This window comes from Papio anubis, chromosome 9 (genome assembly GCF_008728515.1).
Source record: "Papio anubis isolate 15944 chromosome 9, Panubis1.0, whole genome shotgun sequence".
Classification (NCBI taxonomy): domain Eukaryota; kingdom Metazoa; phylum Chordata; class Mammalia; order Primates; family Cercopithecidae; genus Papio; species Papio anubis.
In genome coordinates this window covers 126,975,316-126,994,311 of record NC_044984.1, presented here as the reverse complement: position 1 = coordinate 126,994,311, position 18,996 = coordinate 126,975,316, and the positions used below count along the sequence as shown (strand labels likewise).

Here is an 18,996-nt window from a genome sequence, read left to right as displayed (position 1 = left end):
TAGGAAGGTAGAGCTTATAAGACTTTTCATTCCTAATCAAACCATATGCAATGGATTAATCTCAAACCTAAAACCACCGTTGTCCTCCTGCAGACCCACTGTGGCCCCTTATGTCTATCCAAGATGAGCCTTGATGGTCAGTGGTCACGCTGTGTGCCTGGGAGAGCTGGCTTGGGCTAGAATTGTATTTCAGAGCATGGCTGAGATGATGGGAAGGATGTGCCTCTCCCCACACTGGCCATGGGCAGCTCCAGGGGTGCTCTGTACCTGAGGAGGCCGGGGTTGCTCATGTCAGGAAACAGGCTGCCATTCTCCCTTAGCGCGGAGAGCAGAGTTAGGGAGAACATAAAATTCTCCTGCAGGAGGTGCAGTGTGGGCTACTCAGCTGCCTTTTAAAACTGTGATTTAGGATGTTCCTCCTTCCTTCCTCTGTTTCTTTGTTTATTCTTCCCTTTTTTTTGGTTTTTGTTTTGTTTTTTTTTTAAGAGATGGGGTCTTGCTCTGTCACCCAGGCTGGAGTGCAGTGGTGCAATAGTGGCTCACTGCAGCCTCAGCCTCTGGGCTCAAGCTATCTGCCCACCTCAGCCCACTGAGTAGATGGGACTAGAGGTGCATGCCAGCATGCCCAGCCAATTTTTGAATTTTTTTATAGAGACAGGGTTTTGCCACGTTGCCTGGATGGTCTTGAACTCCTGAGCTCAGGCGATCCTCCTGCCTCAGCCTCCCAAAGTGTTAGGATTACAGGCATGAGCCACTGTGCCTGGTTCTTTTTTTTTTTTTCTTAAATGGATCTAACTTGCAGAGGAGTGGGTCAGCCCTAGTGAGGCTTAACTGAGGAGTGACAAGGATGACGATAGCTTAGAAGAGCTTGGCAGTGGGAAGCACTGTGGTTGGTTACCTGAAGCTGCAGGTCACCTGAGGCCGGGAGCAGAGGCAGAACGCCTTATGGGCTGTCCCCAGCACGAGGAGGCACCCAGCTCTCTGTGGTGCCAGCTCCCAGGGGCCTGGTGGACCTCCTTAGTTTTACATTTACCTTTACCGCGTTTCCCTGGGAAGCCTGAGGAACGATGTGATGTGAATGAACTTTCAGATTCAATGTTAAGTAAGTGGAAGGTACAGATAGATACAAGAGGAAAAAAAGGAAAGTTGAGAACAAGGTCGATTTCATTTAAACAGTGTCTTCAATGCTTCCTCTACAGCATCCATGCTAAGGAGATCTTCCACTCTTTGACAATTTCTTTTTCTCGATGCTGGGAATTTCTTCTCTGGATGGATCCATCTAACTATGGCGGAATCAAAGGAAAAGTTTCATCTCGTGTTCACTATGGACTGGTAAGAGAGCTGCAGTGTGGCACGAGCCAGCTTTAGGGGCCGCGTTCCTTCCTGCAGCAAGTGCTGAGTGCTCAGGGCCCCAGCAGGCCTGGCTGTGTGGCAGCAGACACTGCAACCGCATCCTGCCCTCATGAACATGGGGAGGGACCATGTGCAGACAAGCACATCAGTGTGGAATGTGGCGTCGGCCCTGGTGAGGGCAGGGCTTGCCATGGGCCACAGGGAGGTGGAGGCCTGTGAGGTGGTGACAAGGAATCCCAGAGCTGATGAAGCGCGCTGGAGTCGTGCGTGCATAAGGCACCTCCAGTGAGTGGACATCAGGGAGGCAAAGCACAGGTCACTGGAGCAGTGATTGCAGATGCAGGCAGAGAGCTGGCAGGGCCAGGCAACTTGGGCATGGCAGGGCAGGGCCTCAGCTTTCGTGGGGATGGGAGGTTCTGTGTGGGCGATGTTGGAGCTTTCTTGGCCCCATGCGGATAACCCACCCTCGGAGGGCACAGGCAGGTAAAGCCAGTTAGTGCCCGTGCCGGGGAGATGCTGGGCAGCGAGGTTGGTGAGAATGGCCTGGGTGGGCTTTGAAGTGGAGCCAAGGGACCAGTGGATCGGATGTGGGCAAATGCCCAGGTGTGGGCCAGGCTATGGGTGAGTGGAGGTGGCTGTCAGGAGCAGTGTGGGGAAGGGGTCATGTCTGGTTGGGACTCATGGCGTTTGCAAGGTTGAGACGTGGGTGGTTAGCTGGTGCAGGAGTGGCCAGAGAGTGGCTGGGTGTGTTGAGAGGAGGCCTGTGTCCTCCACGGGGATCCTTACAGAGGACTGAGAGGAAGCTGTGGGTATAGGGGCCAGGGGCTCAGATGTCAGAGGGAAAGCCCTTCTCTAAGGAGGCAGACACTTCTGAGAGCTGGCAGGATGAAGCCAAGGCTGCCCAGGATACCTGGATGGGAGCAATTCCGGTTGGAGTTGGGGGACAAACCCTGATTAAAGGGATTCAGAAGAAAATGGGAGGGTAGAAACGCAGGTGGTATAGACAGCTCTCAGGAGGGGATCAGCGTATGGTCAGGGCAGGTGGCAGTGGGTGTCAGTGTCTACACAGACGTGGACGGGACGGTGCCGTGGCATGAACGCAGGCCGCGCGGGAGGCTGGTCTGTGATGGGGTCGTGCCATCCCAGGAGATTCATGGACTCAGAGGAGTGAACAGTCACTGGGAATCTCTGACTGGTTCTTTCGTCCTTGAGGGGTGAAAGTTCAATAATTAAAGTGAACCCTGAAAGAGCAGAGTGAAGCTCGCAGTCCCAGGTCACGAGCACTTCTGTGCGCCAGGCACTTCCCACAAAGCGCTCTGTACTGGGAGCCACCCTGCGGGATTCACACAGGCTCCCGGAGACAGTGACTATGGGGAAGGCCTCTAGTCAAATGGGGCAGATGGACACAGGTTGGAGGAGCCTTCACTGTGGCATCCTACCCCTCTACGCGGCCGCAATGGGACAAACACAGCCGCCTTGTCTCTGTTACAGCAAGACTCACAGAAAGTGCAGGGAGCAGAGGATGAGCAGGAAAATGCGGACAATGAGGAGGAAAGAAATGGGGAGGAGGAGGAAGATGCGGAGGAATCCAGCGTGGAAGATTCACTGGAAAACAACTGGAACATTTTGCAGTTTTTGCCACAGGCAGCCTCCTGCCAGAGCTACTTCCTCATGATTGTTTCAGGTGAGCCCAGAGCCCACGGCTGTGCAGCCTCCACCAGAGGGACTCAGGGTTAGTAGATGTGGCTCCTGTGCCATGGTATCGCAAGAAGGGAGACAGTGGAAAAATCGGATCGGGCGGAGCGTGCCCAGCAGTTGGGACTTTGTGAGCCAAGGAGCCTCCTCTCCCGGCTCCAGGCATGTTCCACTGGAGGACCCAGAGAGGGGTGGCTGTCTTCCCTCCAGCCCTCGCTCTCTCAGGAAACTCCATGGGGAGCGGCTGCCCCTGGCCGTGTCATTGAGGGGTTTCCTACCTCTGCTCCTGCCGTCTGATTCAGTAACTCAGTCACATACATTCCCAGGGAACACTGGTGTGGGTGCATGTGCAGCAGCTGAAGATAAACCCCTGGGTCAGGTCAGCTGCCCCCTGGCTGGTCTGTGAGGCCTAACTTTCTGGTGGGGAAGTTCTTGTGCCTTGGTTTGGGTCTGTAGGCTTAGAGTTTGCAAATCAAGCTGTGCAGGTTAGTGTGCAGACGAAGCTTATCGAGGAAGCACTGTTTGTAGTTCAGAGCCCGAAGTTAAAGAACCCTCTCAGTTAAAACAGCAAGTTGTGCTGTGCACACACAGGCGGATGCAGTCACAGAGGCCTTCATTGATGATCATTTTATATTTTATATTTTTGTCTACTTGTCCTTGAGTCTTTAACTTTCTCAGTTCTCTCTTGCAACTTTCTAAGTCTCTTGAAAAGTTCTGGGTTGGCCGCTCGCAGTGGCTCACGCCTGTAATCCCAACACTGGGAGGCTGAGGCGGGTGGATCACGTGAGGTCAAGTGTTTGAGACCAGCTTGGCTAACATGGTGAAACCCCATCTCTACTAAAAATACAAAAAGTACCCGGGTGTGGTGGCGCACACCTGTAATCCCAGCTATTTAGGAAGCTGAGGCAGTAGAATCGCTTGAACCCAGGAGGCGAAGGTTGCAGTGAGCCGAGATTGTGCCATCGCACTCCAGTCTGGGCAACAAGAGTGAAACTCTGTCTTAAAAAAAAAAAAAAAAAAAAGGTAAGTGCCGGTGCCAGGCCCGGAGGAGTTTTTGGAGAAGCCTGCTGACGCCAGGGGCCGTGTTTTTCACATGCTACCCAGTGAGAGGGTTCGTGTGCATGGCCTCATTTATACAGTTTTCTGCTGATAATGAACTCGAGTGTCAGCTAGTGTTCCTTCTCATTTCCACTTCTCATCTAACTGACTTTTAGCTCATCTAAAGGCCGCAAATAAAATTATTAACAATGACATTTTAGCCTTATCTGTGAGGCAATCTGACCAGCCATGGGTCCCCTCAGATTCTAGGGTGTTCACAACAGCCCGACTCAGGGCCGGTGGTGTATGTGCCTCTCCACAGCATACATTGTGGCCGTGTACCACTGCATGAAGGACGGGCTGAGGCGCAGTGCTCCAGGGAGCACCCCCGTGAGGAGGAGGGGGGCCAGCCAGCTCTCCCAGGAGGCCGAGGGGGCGGCTGGAGCCCTTCCCGGTGAGCAGTCTTTTGTCTCTCGAGGCCACTGCCTTGTGCCAGTTACCTAACCCCTCTGTGTGCCATGGGTGGTCCCTGGTGCCAGTCCCCCAGGTGGGAGGTCCCCGGTGCCAGACGGGTCCCAGATCCCTCCCTCAGCATCGTCATACTTCCAGGAATGATCACCTTCTCTCAGGATTATGTCGCAAATGAACTCACTCAGAGCTTCTTCACCATCACTCAGAAGATTCAGAAGAAAGTCACAGGCTCTCGGAACTCCACTGAGCTCTCAGAGATGTTTCCTGTCCTCCCTGGTTCCCACTTGCTGCTCAATAACCCTGCTCTGGAGTTCATCAAATACGTGTGCAAGGTGAGGGTGCCAGTGTGCTTGTGAGGAGAGGACACCAACATACATGCGTAAGGCAAGAATGTTAATGTGTGCAAGGTGAGGCTGTAACATGTGCACCGTGAACGTGCTAGAGTATGTGTGCAAGATAAGGACACCGACATACCTGTGCATGGGAAGGATGTTAATGAATGCAGGATGAGGCTTCCATGTGTGCAAGGGGGAGGTACCTACGCAGGTAGGGTCAGGGTGCCAGTGTGTGCAAGGTGAGGAGCAGGTGTAAGTTACTTGTTCATTCCACCAACATTTACCATGTCCCTGTCACATGCAGCCACAGTTGAGGCTTCTGTGCTCAGGTGTGAGCAAGACAGGAAAGGCCCTGCCTCATGGGGCCTGCCTGCTGCCAGCTGACCTGAGAAGGGAGAGGGCCATTCAGAGGCGCAGGTGCTGTGGGGACGGAGCCTGTAAGGGACGCTGGGACCAGGTGCAGGAAGAGGGAGGATGCAAAGGCCCTGGGGGATGAGCTGGGTGTGTTGGTGAAGGCACAGCCGAGCACCCAGTACCACCGGCTGGGAGGATGGGTCACCGGAGACCAGTAGGCTGGATCAGGACCCAGAGCTGATGAGATGAGAGCTTGCTCGGATGCTGAGGCCTTTCTGGGAAAGGCAGGCTGAGTCCAAGAGGGATAATATTACCAGATAACGACCACGGGTGTCAGCCCTTAAAGAGCAGAGCGCTTCACTGCCCATTTTCTCACTCAGCCTTCCCAGCAAACTGCATCTCACACACGGGTAAGGTTACGCTGGAGATCACGTGACGGCCTCAAGGTCTAGTTGTGGTGAAGAAGTGTTTTTAGCTCACCATTTTAATTCCTTTGTTGACTTTTACATGCTTTAAATTCATTTTTATTGAGGTATAATTTACATACAGTAAAATGTACTCTGTGGCGTGCAGTTGTGTGATTTTTCCTAGATGAATGGAATTGCGCCACCATCAGCAGGATACAGGATAGTCACCACCCGACAACATTTCCCACGCTGCCCTCCTCACCTGACACCTCTTTAGCCACTAGTGTGTCCTCCATCCCTGTGTTTGTTTTCTCTTCCAGAGCGTCACATAAGTAGAGACATACTGTGCAGCATTTTGGATCTGGCTTCTTAGCAAAACACACTTGCAGTTGGTTCATCCACGCTCTCGTGTGTATCAGAACCCCTTCCTTTCTGTTGCGAGTCGTGTCCGTTGTGTGGGGAACCACAGCTTGCTTTTCATTCACTGGTGGAAGGACATTTGCGTTGCTTCCACTTTGGGGTGATGAATAACAAAGCTGCTGTAAACATTCTGTAGGTGGAGGTTTTTGTGTGAACGTAAATTTCAGTTCTCTGAGGTTAAAAACCCAGGAGGGGCATTGCTGGGTCATTTTTTAAGTGTTTGTTTAACTTGATAAGAAACTGCCAAACTCTTTTCTGACCGTCTCAGGGTCTTATCAGCAGTGTGTGGCAAGAGTTGCAGTCCACATCCTCACCAGGACTTGGTATTATTGCATTTTTAAATTGCAGTGATTCCAGTAGGTGTGTAGTGGTATCACATTGTGTTTCTGATTTGCATTTCCCTGGCATCTAATAATGTGGGGCTTCTTTTTTTAGATGCAGATTCACTCTCATTGCCCAGGCTGGGGTGCAATGGCACGATCTCAGCTCACTGCAACCTCCGCCTCCAGGTTAGCTGGGACTATAGGCGCCTGCCACTACAGCCCGCCAATTTTTTGTATTTTTAGTTGAGATGGGGTTTCACCACGTTGGCCAAGCTAGTCTCGAACTCCTGACCTCAAGTGATCCACCTGCTTCGGCCTCCCAAAGTACTGGGATTACAGGCGTGAGCCACCGTGCCCAGCTGTGGGGCATTTTTTAATGGGCTTCCTTGCTGTCCCTGTGTCTGTCCTCTTTGGTGAAGTTTAAGGTTTTACATTTGTCTGATCCATTTGAGTTAATTTTTATACAGTGTGCATGCAGTAGATCCAAGTCTATTTTTCTGCATGGGATATCTGATTGCAGGCGTATCCTGTCTTGTGCTTCAAAGCAGTTACGTGTATTTTACAAATGGAAGGTTTGTGGGAATCTTGTGTTGAGCAAGTCTCATCTTTCCAACAGCATGTGCCCACTGTGTCTGTGTCAGACTTTTCCACTATTGTTACATCAGCCATGATAGCCTTTGATGCTTCTATGGCAATAGTTTTGGGGCGCCGTGAACCGTGTGCATAGAAGACAGTGAACTTAATCAATGTTGTCTGTGTCCTGACTGCTCCACTCACTGGCCATTCCGCCATCTCTCCCTTTCTCCTTGGACCTCCCCAATCCCAGTGACACAACACTATTGAAATTAGGTAAGTTAATAACCCTACAATGGCCTCTAAGTGTTCAAGTGAAAGGAAGAGTCCCACGTCTCTCACTTTACATAAAAAGCTAGAAATGGCTAAACTTAGTGAGGAAGGCGTGTCAGAAGTTGAGATAGGCTGAAAGCTAGGCCACTCACACCAGTTAGCCAACTCAACTGCAGAGGAAAGGTTCTTGAAGGAAATTACAAGTGCTCCTCCAGTGAACACATGAATGATAAAGAAGTGAAACAGCCTGTTGCTGATATGGAGAAAGTTTAGTCTGGATAGATCAAACCAGATACAACATCCCCTCAAGCCAGAGCCTAATTCAGAGCAAGGCTCTCACTCTGTTCAGTTCCATGAAGGCTGAGAGGTAAGGAGGCTGTAGAAGGAAAGCTTGAAGCTGACAGAGGTTGGTTCATGGGGTTGAGGGAAAGAAGCCGTCCCGGTAACATAAAAGGGCAAATGAGGCAGTAGGTGCATGTGGGTGGAGAGACTGCAGCAAGTTCTCCAGGAGATTCGTCTGGGATCATTGGCGAAGGTGGCTACACTAACAGCATATTTTCAGTGTAGACAAAACAGCCTTCTATTGGAAGAAGATGCCATCTAGGACTTTCATAACTAGAGAGGAGGCCTCAGAGCCTGGCTTCAGAGGACAGGCTGATTCTTGTTAGTGGCAGATGCAGCTGGTGACTTTTAAGTCGAAGCCAGTCCTCATTCAGTCTTTTAAGGCCACTACCTGCAGCTCAGAAGAGGATTCTTTCCAAAACAGTACTGCTTATTGACAGTTGACCTGGTCACCCAAGAGCTCTCATGGAGACTTACAAGGAGATTAATGTTGCTTTCATGCCTGCGGACACAGCATCCCTTCTGCAGCTCATGGATCAAGGAGCAATTTCGACTTTCAAGGTTTATTACTAAAAAATACATTTTATGAGGCTATAGCTAGTGATTCCCCTGATGGAACTGGGCAAAGTAAATGGAAAACCTGGAAAGGATTCGCCATTCCGGATGCCATTAAGAACACTGGTGATGGCCGGGCGCGGTGGCTCAAGCCTGTAATCCCAGCACTTTGGGAGGCCGAGACGGGCGGATCACGAGGTCAGGAGATCGAGACCATCCTGGCTAACACGGTGAAACCCCGTCTCTATTAAGAAATACATAAAAAAAACTAGCCGGGCGAGGTGGCGGGCGCCTGTAGTCCCAGCTACTCGGGAGGCTGAGGCCGGAGAATGGCGTGAACCCGGGAGGCGGAGCTTGCAGTGAGCTGAGATCCGGCCACTGCAGTCCAGCCTGGGTGACAGAGCGAGACTCCGTCTCAAAAAAAAAAAAAAAAAAAAAAAGAACACTGGTGATTCATGGGAGAAGGGGTCATAATATCAACAGGAGAGTGTGGAAGAAGTTGATTCTGACCCTCATGGTTGACTTTGAAGGATTCAAGACTTTTGTGGGAGACATGACAGCAGATGTTGAAACAGCAAGGGAACTAGAAGTGGAGCCTGAAGATGTGACTGAATTTCTGCAATCTCAGGACAAAATTTAACAGATAAAGAGTTGCTCTTCATGGATGAGCAATAAAGTTTGTTTGTTTGTTTGTTTGTTTGTTTTGTTTTGAGATGGAGACTCCTTGCTCTGTTGCCCAGGCTGGAATGCAGTGGTGTGGTCTTGGCTCACTGCAACCTCCGCCTCCTGGGTTCAAGCTATTTTCCTACGTCAGCCTCCCACATAGCTGGGATTACAGGCGCCGGCCACCACGCTCGGCTAATTTTTTGTATTTTTAATAGAGACAGGATTTCACCATGTTGGTTAGGCTGGTCTCAAACTCCTGACCTCAGGTGATCCGCCCGCCTTGGCCTCCCAAACTGCTGAGATTACAGGCGTGAGCCACTGTGCCTGGCCCAAAAAAATAGTTTCTTGGGATGAAAGTGAACACTGTGGAAATGACAATAAAGGATTGAGAATATTCCGTAAACTTAGTTGCAAAGCAGCATCAGGGTTTGAGAGGACTGACTCCAATTTTGAAAGAAGTTCTACTGTGGGTAAGATGCTATCAAACAGCACCACATCCTGCAGATAAATCTTTCCTGGAAGGAAGAGTCAGCTGATGCCGCAAACTTCATTGTTGTCCTAAGAAATTGCCACAGCCCCCCCAGCTCGGCAGTGTCACCCTGATCAGTCAGCAGCCGTTAGCCATTTACATTGAGGCAAGACCCTCCACCAGCAAAACACTTGCAACTCGCCAAAGGCCCCGATGATTGTTAGCATTTCTGAGCAATAAAATATTTTAAAATTAAGGTACATACATTGTTTTTTAGACGTAATGGTGTTATGCACTTAATAGGCCACAGTATAAGGTAAACCTAAGTTTTGTCTGGGCAGAGTGGCTCACACCTGTAATCCCAGCACTTTGGGAGGTCAGGGCGAGTGGACATTTGAGCCCAGCAGTTCAAGAGCAGCCTGAGCAACATGGCGAAACTCATCTTTACAACGATTACAAAAATTACCTGGGCATGGTGGCGCATGCCTGTCGTCCCAGCTACTGGGAAGGCTGAGGTGGGAGGATCAATTGAGCCCCAAGAGGTCAGTGCTGCGGTGAGCCATGATTGCGCCACTGCAGTCCATTCTGGGCGACAGAGCAAAATCCTGTCCCAAAACAAAAACATACCACCTAGGTTTTTTTTTTTTTTTTGAGATGGAGTCTCACTCTGTCACTCAGACTAGAGTGCAGTGGTGCGATCTCAGCTCACTGCAACCTCCACCTCCTGGGTTCAAGCGAATCCCTGCCTCAGCCTCCCAGGTAGCTGGGATTACAGGTGCGCCCGCCACCACGCCCAGCTAATTTTTGTACTTTTAGTAGAAGTGGGGTTTCACTGTGTTGGCCAGGATGGTCTTGAACTCCTACCCTCAGGTCATCCACCTGTCTTGGCCTCCCAAAGTGCTGGGATTACAGGCGTGAGCCACCACAAATCACGTAACATTTATATGTACTGAGAAAACAAGCGTGAGCCAAAAATCACGTAACTTTTATATGCACTAAAAAACCAAAATATTTGTGTGATTTGCTTTATTGTGATATTTGTCTGTTGAGGTGGTACGAAACCGAACTTGCAGTATCTCCAAGATATGCTTGTATTCCAGAACCATTTGTTGAAAAGACTATTATTTTTCTATTGAATCATCTTTGTACCTTTTTCCATAACTTAATGAACTTATCTGTGTGGGTCTATTTCTGGATTATGTATTCTTTTTTTCTATCTCGGGTTCAATTTGCTAATATTTTGTTGAGCATTTTTGTGTCTATGCTCAGTTATTGGTCTGTAGTTCCTTTGTATGGTCTTTGGTTATAGTATCAGGGTGATGCTGGCCTCAGAGTAGGTTGGGTGCTCCCTCTTCAGTGTTTTGAAAGATATCGTGTAGAATCAGCAGCATTTCTTCCTTAAATGTTTAGTAAATTCCCCGGAGAAGCCTGTCCTCACTGATGGAAAACTGCCAGTGTAGAGAAGTCGGCTCTCTGAGGCTTCTACAGGGACTAAGGCAGGGAGGAAAGGACACCAGGAAACTGTAGCCTAAGGTCCAGAGGGTTCTGGCCCAGACAGAGCAGCACGGAGGCCCCGGGAGCTCCTTCCCGATGTGGGCTGTGGTCTCTGCAGGTGCTGTCCCTGGACACCAACATCACAAACCAGGTGAATAAGCTGAACCGAGACCTGCTTCGCCTGGTGGATGTCGGCGAGTTCTCCGAGGAGGCCCAGTTCCGAGACCCCTGCCGGTCCTACGTGCTTCCTGAGGTCATCTGCCGCAGCTGTAACTTCTGCCGCGACCTGGACCTGTGTAAAGACTCTTCCTTCTCAGAGGTGCGGCTGAGCCCCAGTGGGGTTTTCACTGTAGAGCAGAACGTCTGAGGGCACTGCAGTGTCTTGGGGGCTTCTGCAGCCCCAGCTCTGTAGGTCACACCTGCTGCCGCTCTGACTCACACGGATTGGCAACAGGCCCCTTCCCAGGCCTCCCCATACCACGTTCGGAATGTTGTCCTAGGAAGGGCTCAAGCGCAGGTGGGAGGCCGGAGCGCGCGCAGCTGCACTCAGGAGACTCGCCCCTCAGCAGGCGCTTCTTACAGCCCCTTCCTCTCCTGAGATCCTGCGCAGGGCACTGTGGTCTGGAGGCTGGGCCAGTGACCTCTTGCACTCTTGCTCTGCCTAGGATGGGGCGGTCCTGCCTCAGTGGCTCTGCTCCAATTGTCAGGCGCCCTACGACTCCTCTGTCATCGAGATGACGCTGGTGGAAGTGCTGCAGAAGAAGCTGATGGCCTTCACTCTGCAGGACCTGGTGAGCAGTGCCTGCCGCCCACCCGTGTGCCCTGGAGTCCGCAGAGGGGTTTCTGTGCACTCCTGGGAGCCGGGGTGTGTGCAGGTCCTGAGGCACGCCCTGGTGTCCTCCAAAGGGCCTGCCCTGCAGACCAGTCCATGCCTGAGCCCGACGGACTATTCTGTCTACACTGGTTGAGCACCTGCCTTGGGTCAAGAGCTGGCCTTGTGGGTGCTTTGTTCTAGTGGAAGGAGGCAGACGTTCCCAAGTGTGAAGAGAAGGAAAGGAGGAAGAGGGAGTTGCGCAGCTCGGCCACAGGAGGGCCTTGCTGAGGGGCATCTGAGCAGAGGCTGGGGGACGCACCAAGCTGCCGTGTGGTGGCACACGGCGTCCAGGCCTGCAGGATGGAGGGAGTGAGCAGGGCCTGGAGGGGGCCTCAGGACTGGGCATCTGGGATGGGACACCCACAGTGAGGGTGGGCGTAGGGAAGGCGCTGGCAGGGTGGGCGTGCATTTTACTCATAACCGAGGGGCTGGCTGCGCACAGCACAGGCTCAAGGCTTACTGATGGGCCCACAAATGTGTCTCGCGAGCCTGTGAAGAAGCAGCAGGCAGGTCTGGCCGGGGCGGGAGGGCCAGCGCCCATCGGGGTTGCTCCCTTTCAGATCTGCCTGAAGTGCCGAGGGGTGAAGGAGACCAGCATGCCTGTGTATTGCAGCTGCGCAGGGGACTTCGCCCTCACCATCCACACCCAGGTGGGCTTTCCTTCATCTGCCTCGGTTCAGCCTGGCCTCCTTGGCCTCCTCTCTGAGTGGACTGGGGTCTCACTGTGCCTGTTTATTCCTGCAGGTCTTCATGGAACAGATCGGAATCTTCCGGAACATTGCCCAGCACTACGGCATGTCGTACCTCCTGGAAACCCTGGAGTGGCTGCTGCAGAAGAACCCACAGCGGGGCCGTTAGCCAGACCCGGGCCCTGGGCGCCTCTGTGTCCGTGCCAGGCCTCCTGATGCCAAGGCCACATCCCCGTGCTTTCAGTGACTAGACCACTGACCACCCTGACTGTCCAAACTTGTGACCCCACGCCAGGGAACGGGGAGGAAACCAAAGAAAACCATTTTCAGGGAGCTCAGACGTCACAGGAGGGAGTGGGAGCAGGATGTGGCCCTGGCCTCGCCAGAGCACCTGCAGAAGCAGGCCATGAGCGAGGCTGCGGGTGCCCTGGCCACTGTTTCTTATGCAGTGAATGCTTTTCCAGGCCTCTGTTGCTTCCTGCACCACACCTGGTGGGGTGCGAGAGTCCTGTAGGTGCCCCCAGTTCTTTGTCCTGCCTCCCAGAGGGAGGAAAAGCCCCTGGGGGCTTCTGGCTCCCTGAGATTGGGCTCTGAGACGAGATGGGTTCCCAAGGCCCTGGTGGGGCTGGAGTCTCACCTGTTTGCATGGAGAAATGGGCTGGGCCCACAGCCTCACAGGAGCAGTTTGTGGGCTGGTTTCCCGGGGAATCCAGACCCTAACCTGTGAGAATCTGGATTTTGACTTGTTGAGCCCTGCTCATTTGGAGCCAGGTCTAGAGGGAACCCCCCATCAGCCTCAGGAAAACAAGACTTCTGTGCACCTCACTTCCGGCTCACCACAGCCCTTGTCCTTCACCTCCACACAGGACCGGCTGGAAGCAGAAAGAAGAAAGGCCAATTTCACAGGGCACCAAACAAGTATGAAATGTAAATCAGGAATTCAGACACCCCAGGCGAGAGCCTCACAGGAGGGAGGGGCCCCACAGGCTCCCCAGGAGGCTCACATCTTTGGCCCAGAGCCAGCCTTAGTTTGTCCCTGTCATCTACTGTCCGAGGCCATCGCTGCTACACTTTGTTTTTATTTGCATTTCATACTGAAGTTTCTCTAGGTTGTCACTGTGTGTGTGTGCAGGGCGCCTCAGATGAGGGGACTGGGTACCACTGGGTATGTGTTTGGCCCTTGGATGCTGCTTGGGCCGCCTGCCTGGAGAAACCTGATGCCTGCTCAGATGGAGGAGTGCTGAGGCCTCCAGAGTGGAGATCAAATCAAATTAGGGCAAGCAGGGGAGGAGGGAGGCTGGCTGACTGGGCTTCATTCCTGGAAGCAAATCTGGAGAACCCTCAGGGGAGTGAGGGGGGCCGGGACAGCCAGCCGTCCCTCAGGAAGACCACCTAGCAAGACCAGGGGTCGCCCGGTGCAGCCACGGGTGCCGGCCAGCCTGGGTTTACTCTGAGGCAGCTGGGGCTGGCGGCATTTGAGCAGTGGTGGAGGGGTCAGAAATGGGAAGCTCTGGCCCTGGTTCCCAAGCAGCGGCTCAACCAGAAGAGCCAGTTTCTCCAAAAATGAGCTGGATATTTGTGAGCCACACAGCATGTGCAGGCTGTGGGGTGACCTGAGGCCGGTGCCCCAGGCTGGGAGGCCACAGTCAAGGGAAATGGGGCCCGTGAGAAGACGTATTCTCGCCACCTGAACACAGCGCTGGGGTGAGGACTCCAAACTCAGGCTTTGAGGTCCGACCAGGGCCGTCTTCCCCGCCCTTCTCTGCCCTTTGACCTTTGGGAGTCGTGTTGCTCTCCTGAGACTGGGTTTCCCTTCAGAGGCAGGATGCCATCCGCCACTGGCACAGGCGACTTCATGATGCTCAGTTCTGGGCTCCTCCCCCCACCTGGTGGGCACCAGTCTAGCCACTGCAGCATCTAAGGATGCAGTAACCAGATTACCCACAAGCCCTGATCCAGTTAGTGCTGCTCCCAGGCTGGTGTCTGTCCACCCCGGCCTGGCCTGACTTCCCATCGCCATTCCTGCCCCCACCCATGGAGTAGGAATGAACACTGGCCTGAGCGCTGCTGTGGTCTGAGCTTTCATTTTCCTTGTGTGCAGCTGTCCCTGCCTCCCTCCCATTTCTCTCTTCCTGAGTCATGCTGTCCTCCCACATTTTGAGATGAGCCAGCTTTGGTTTGGAGTCTGGGGTGGCCCTGTCAGAAGTAAGTGCACTGAGGAAGTGGCCTGGGTCCCGGTGCACCCCCAGCCTGGGCAGACCTGACCGTGGCCCGGCTGGCTGTGGGGACCGAGGGTCATGGGGCGGGCAGACGTGCCCTGCACACTCCCAGGCTGCTTAGAGGGGAGATGACTCATAAAGGTCACTGCAGCCCAGCTCCAGGCCAGCAGGGCCTGGCCTCCCATATTCATAGGCTCGCGATGCTTCTCCGCAAGGAATGAGGCCAGAAGGTTCTGCTCACAGGTTTATTGGACTGAGTATGTTGTGACTTGTAAGGGAAGAGTCTGGGCAGATTCGAGGTTACACCGGTGGGGTGGAGTGGGGTGAGGGTTCCCAGGGCCCAAGACCAGGAGCAGAGCCCCTCAGAGCTTAGCTGGCTTGGGTTCCAGGTGACTGTGAGGTGATGGGAAGTGAGCAGCCCTGTAGGGGCCAGCTGGGGAGGAGGTGTCGGGCTGGTATGCCAGGGTGGGGCACAAGCCTGGGGCCAGAGCGTGCCCCCAGCCCTTGCACAGGGACCCTACGGTGCCCAGTTTTCGTGGAGATGCCCTGCTACTGAGGTGCCCATGTCTACTGTGCAGGGTCCCTAGCCAGGGACTGTCTCTGGCCCCACCAGGCCGGGTCTGCAGTCCAGTGTGACGGGAAGGAGCTCAGAGTTGGGCCAAACCTTTGGGGTCTGTGGGTGTGGAGGCTTGTGGGGCAGGCTCGGAGGCAGGAGTGATCTGCTCAGATGGGGCAGAGATGGGGCAAGGCCGCAGGGGTGGGAATGCTGGGCCACACTCTGCCCCTTGTTGGCCCTCCTGGCCTGATGGAGGGCTGGGGTGCTGGTCCTCGGAGCAGTGGCCGGGTTGGGGTGGGGCCTGGCCCAAAACACGGGCAAGGGTCACAGGCCAGCTACCTGAGGGGCGGCTCGGCGTACACACCTTGTCAAATTTCTTATGGCTGTAGACCTTGTTTTTGTTCATGAATGTTAGCAAGATCCAGTCGCACAGGAAGGAGCCCTGGGGCCAGCAGAGACCGGTGTGTAAGGGCCCGGTGGACACCCCGGACCCGCTGAGACCCCAGAGACGGTTTCTTACCACCCCGACGGAAGTTAGAGCTGTGGCCAGATTAATAATGGTGGGAATCAGGCTGAATTTCCCGGCCTGGGGAGAACGAGGGTTGTGGTCAGATGTCTGATGCCTGATGGAGCTGGAGGGAGGGGTGGGGCCTGAGGAGCTGAGATGACACAGGCTAGCAGGGCTGGCCACGGCCCCAGCAGGTGCAGTCACCTGTCCATGCACGATGACGTCAATGCGGATGCCGTAGGCCTTGATGAGCGTGCGGGTGGTGGTACCATTGATCTTGTAGTACTTGGCAAACCTGGAATGGGAAGGCCTGGAAGCCAGTGCCCACTTGTCCCCTGTGCTCCAGGGCTGCCCCATGGGCACTGGGCCTCTCGGGACCCCACTGTGGCTATGCCAGGGTGGACAGCAGTGTCCCAAGTACAGTACCTGAAGTTGTAGCCTGACGAGGCAGGCACGTGCTTGGGGTCAAGCCTCCGGAAGGAGTACTTGGGGTTACACTCCGACGCGGGCAGGTCCAGGTCACAGTCCCAGTTGATAATTACCCCGATGACACCACCCTGTCAAGAAGGAGCCAGGGAAGGGGGTCAGGAGGGCACACAAGAGGCCCCTCAAGAGCCGGGGTCAGTCCCAGGCTGCGTGTGAGGTGTGCACTGAGGGGCCCAGGGGCGGCTCAGGGGTACCGGTGGGTGTCCAGTGTCTGAGGCACAAGGGGTGCCAGCAGCCAGCCCTGTGGCCAGTGTCAATAATTCAGCAAGCGCCACACAGGACAGGTTGTGCTGATCACATTTCTTTCCTCTGCCTGAGCTGGGCCAGCTGGTCAGGAGGGAGGAGGGACTGGTCCCCTGTACCCCAGGCCCTCCCTGTGCAGGTGGGAGCCCACCCTGGCCCCACCCCGCCTGCGCTTGCCCTGCCTTGTATGCGAGCTCCGCGAAGCTCTCCCCAGCCTTTTCCACAATAAAGCCCAGCTTGAAGATGGGGCAGTAGAGGTCGGAGGCCTCGTGGAACGTGCAGCGCTTCAGGTACCCGTCTGTGCGGTCCGCGATGTTGCCCCTGAGGAGGAGACAGGAGGCAAGGCCTGCACCCCAAATATGCCATTCCCAGGAGGTAGCCCCCATGCTGGGCCGTCGCCACACCCCCCTCTTACTTGGAGAAGTGGAATTTGGGGTAGTGGATGCTGTTCTTGATGAGGATGGTGAAATTTGGGGCCATGGTACCCAGAAATTGGCTGAGGAGGCACGGACGGGTTGTTAGTGCCTCCTCCCGCAAAGCCCCCTCCTGGCATTGGCCCCCACCCCTCCCCAGCTCCTGTCACTCCTGCCCCGCCCCTTTGGCCTCTGGTCAGAGAAAAAGGATCAGAGTGGAGGCTCAGGGCCCCAGGCCAGGGCGCGGGTGCACCTGACGGAGGCCCCATCTTCCACCGGGCACCAGCCGAACACCTCGCAGGTCTTGGAGGGCCCCTGGTAATAGGGCACACAGCGCCCGGTCCGCAGGCCTGTGGGGCAGAGGTCACTGAGGCAGTAGTGAGGACGCAGCCCTGCCCCACCCGCCCAGCCCCAGCTGGTGCACACTGACCGTTTCCCAGCATGTCCAGCTCCCCAGTCACACAGTCGGCGTCGGAGAGGCAGGTGGCATTGTGGACCTTTATGCTCTAGGGTGGAGGCGGCCCAGTCAGGGACCCCGCAAGGGACAGCTGGCCCGCCTAGCTGAGGCAGGGTCCCCCAGCGCCGCGGGATCCCCTCACCTCGGGGCAGGTTCCCTGGGTCTGGGAGTGGGTGGCCTCGACCCTGGTGATGATGCTGAACACGCTGCCCCCCTGGGCTCAGAAAGAGGGGGAGGTCGGCCAGGCGGCAGCTGCTGCCCCCTCGGCCCACTAGGGTGGGGTGCACGGCGGGGCGGGGGGCAGGGGGCGGCCCGCACCTCCGGGGGCTTCACATACTCCTCCACGTCCCACACTTTGTGCTCGGACGTGGTGATCCCCTTGACCTTGGTGATGGTGGAGCTCTCCGGGCCCGTCTCGCTCTCCTGGTAGCTTTTCTGCACGATGAATACGTACCTGCGGGCAGGGGCGGCACCGGCTCCGGAGGCGACCCCGGGAAGGCTGAGTTCGCCCCGCAGGCACGGGCCTTCCCGCGACCCAAGTCCGCTCTGCGGGGCTGTTGGGGCCTGCCCCCGCCCCGCACCCCCAATCCCAGCCTCAGCCCCACCCCCTGCCCCACGCCCCAATCCCAGCCCCAGCCTGCTTGCGCCCCCAATCCCAGCCCAGCCCTGCCCCATTGGGTCCATTATTCCATTCTTCCAGTCCCATTCCTTCCATTCCATTCCATTCCATCCTCCATTCCATTCCTTGATCCATTCCAGTCCATTATTCCTTCAGATGTTTCCTTCCATTCCATTCAGGCCCAGACCTCCAATTCCTCCCAGATCCAGAATCCTCATTAGTCCCCAGAGGGACCAGCAGCCCCGGGCCAGGCGCCGGGCGGTCGCCCCCGCGGGGGGCTTGGGCTGGGCGGCGGCCATGGCGCGGGCGGCCCCCACCTCCGGGAAGCCGCTGCCGGGCTGAGGGTCGGCCCGCTTCTGCCGGGCGGGGGCGCCCAGAAGTGGGCAGGGGCTCGCGGCTCCGCCTCCGGGGTGTGGCCTCGAGCCCGCCCCGCCCCGGCCCCGCCCCGCCCCGCAGGTGTCCCGGGTGTCCCAGGTGGGGCTCGGAGCGGGGCCTCGCGGGGGCAGAGCCGGGAGCGCGGCAGCCCAGCCCCAGCTCCCGGGGCGCGGAGTGCCAGGGGGCCCGGTGAGGAACCAGCGATCTCGGAAGCTGGAGGGTCAGGATTCCCAGGGTGGGAACTTCTTCGAGCTCCAGGAGAAGGACGAGGGAAGTTCCGCCCGGCCACCGCCCAGCGCCCTGACCCGTCCGCCCGGTTCCTGCCGCGGCTGCCGGGGCCTGGAGCGGAACCTGCACTCCCGCCTTTGCCCGCGGGCCCCGCAAAGCCCAGCCCTGGGCTGGAGGGAGGGTCACAGCGATCCGCTGTCTTTGCAAGCCAGGTTTTCTTTCTTACTTTTTTTTTGAGACGGAGTCTGCGCTCCTATCGCCAGGCTGGAGTGCAGTGGCGGATCTCAGCTCACTGCAAGCTCCGCCCCTCCCGGGTCCCGCCATTCTCCTGCCTCAGCCCCTCCCGAGTAGCTGGGACTACAGAGCCGCCACCTGGCGGCTAAGTTTTTGTATTTTTAGTAGGGGACAGGGTTTCTGCCGTGTGTTAGCCAGGATGGTCACCGATCTCTGACCTCGTGATCCAGCCGTCGGCCTCCCAAAAGTGCTGGGATTTTTTTTTTTTTTTTTTTTTTTTTTTTTTTTTTTTACTTTTCGAACCTCTACCCCACCCATTTATTTTGA

General features: G+C 55.4%; 2 protein-coding genes across 2 annotated transcripts in view; one reads left to right on the top strand and one right to left on the bottom strand.

Annotated features, from left to right (window-relative positions):
• Window positions 1-13,435, top strand: part of POLE (DNA polymerase epsilon, catalytic subunit) — a 64,002-nt gene extending 50,567 nt beyond the window's left edge. The window contains 8 exon segments of the mRNA XM_031650942.1: window positions 1,200-1,332; window positions 2,845-3,037; window positions 4,409-4,540; window positions 4,696-4,889; window positions 10,887-11,087; window positions 11,434-11,559; window positions 12,203-12,292; window positions 12,387-13,435. Coding sequence (XP_031506802.1) covers window positions 1,200-1,332; window positions 2,845-3,037; window positions 4,409-4,540; window positions 4,696-4,889; window positions 10,887-11,087; window positions 11,434-11,559; window positions 12,203-12,292; window positions 12,387-12,500 — 1,183 coding nt within the window. The 3' untranslated portion in view covers window positions 12,501-13,435.
• Window positions 13,436-14,791: 1,356 nt separating this feature from the next.
• Window positions 14,792-18,131, bottom strand: P2RX2 (purinergic receptor P2X 2). The gene is made up of 11 exons (XM_031650187.1): window positions 18,067-18,131; window positions 17,532-17,667; window positions 17,356-17,427; window positions 17,187-17,262; window positions 17,010-17,106; window positions 16,759-16,839; window positions 16,526-16,664; window positions 16,041-16,171; window positions 15,819-15,909; window positions 15,627-15,692; window positions 14,792-15,548 (listed from the first exon to the last, which is right to left on the bottom strand). The coding sequence occupies exons 1-11, from the start codon at window positions 18,129-18,131 to the stop codon at window positions 15,198-15,200; spliced, it is 1,305 nt and encodes a 434-aa protein (XP_031506047.1). The 3' UTR covers window positions 14,792-15,197.
• Window positions 18,132-18,996: the final 865 nt, after the last annotated feature.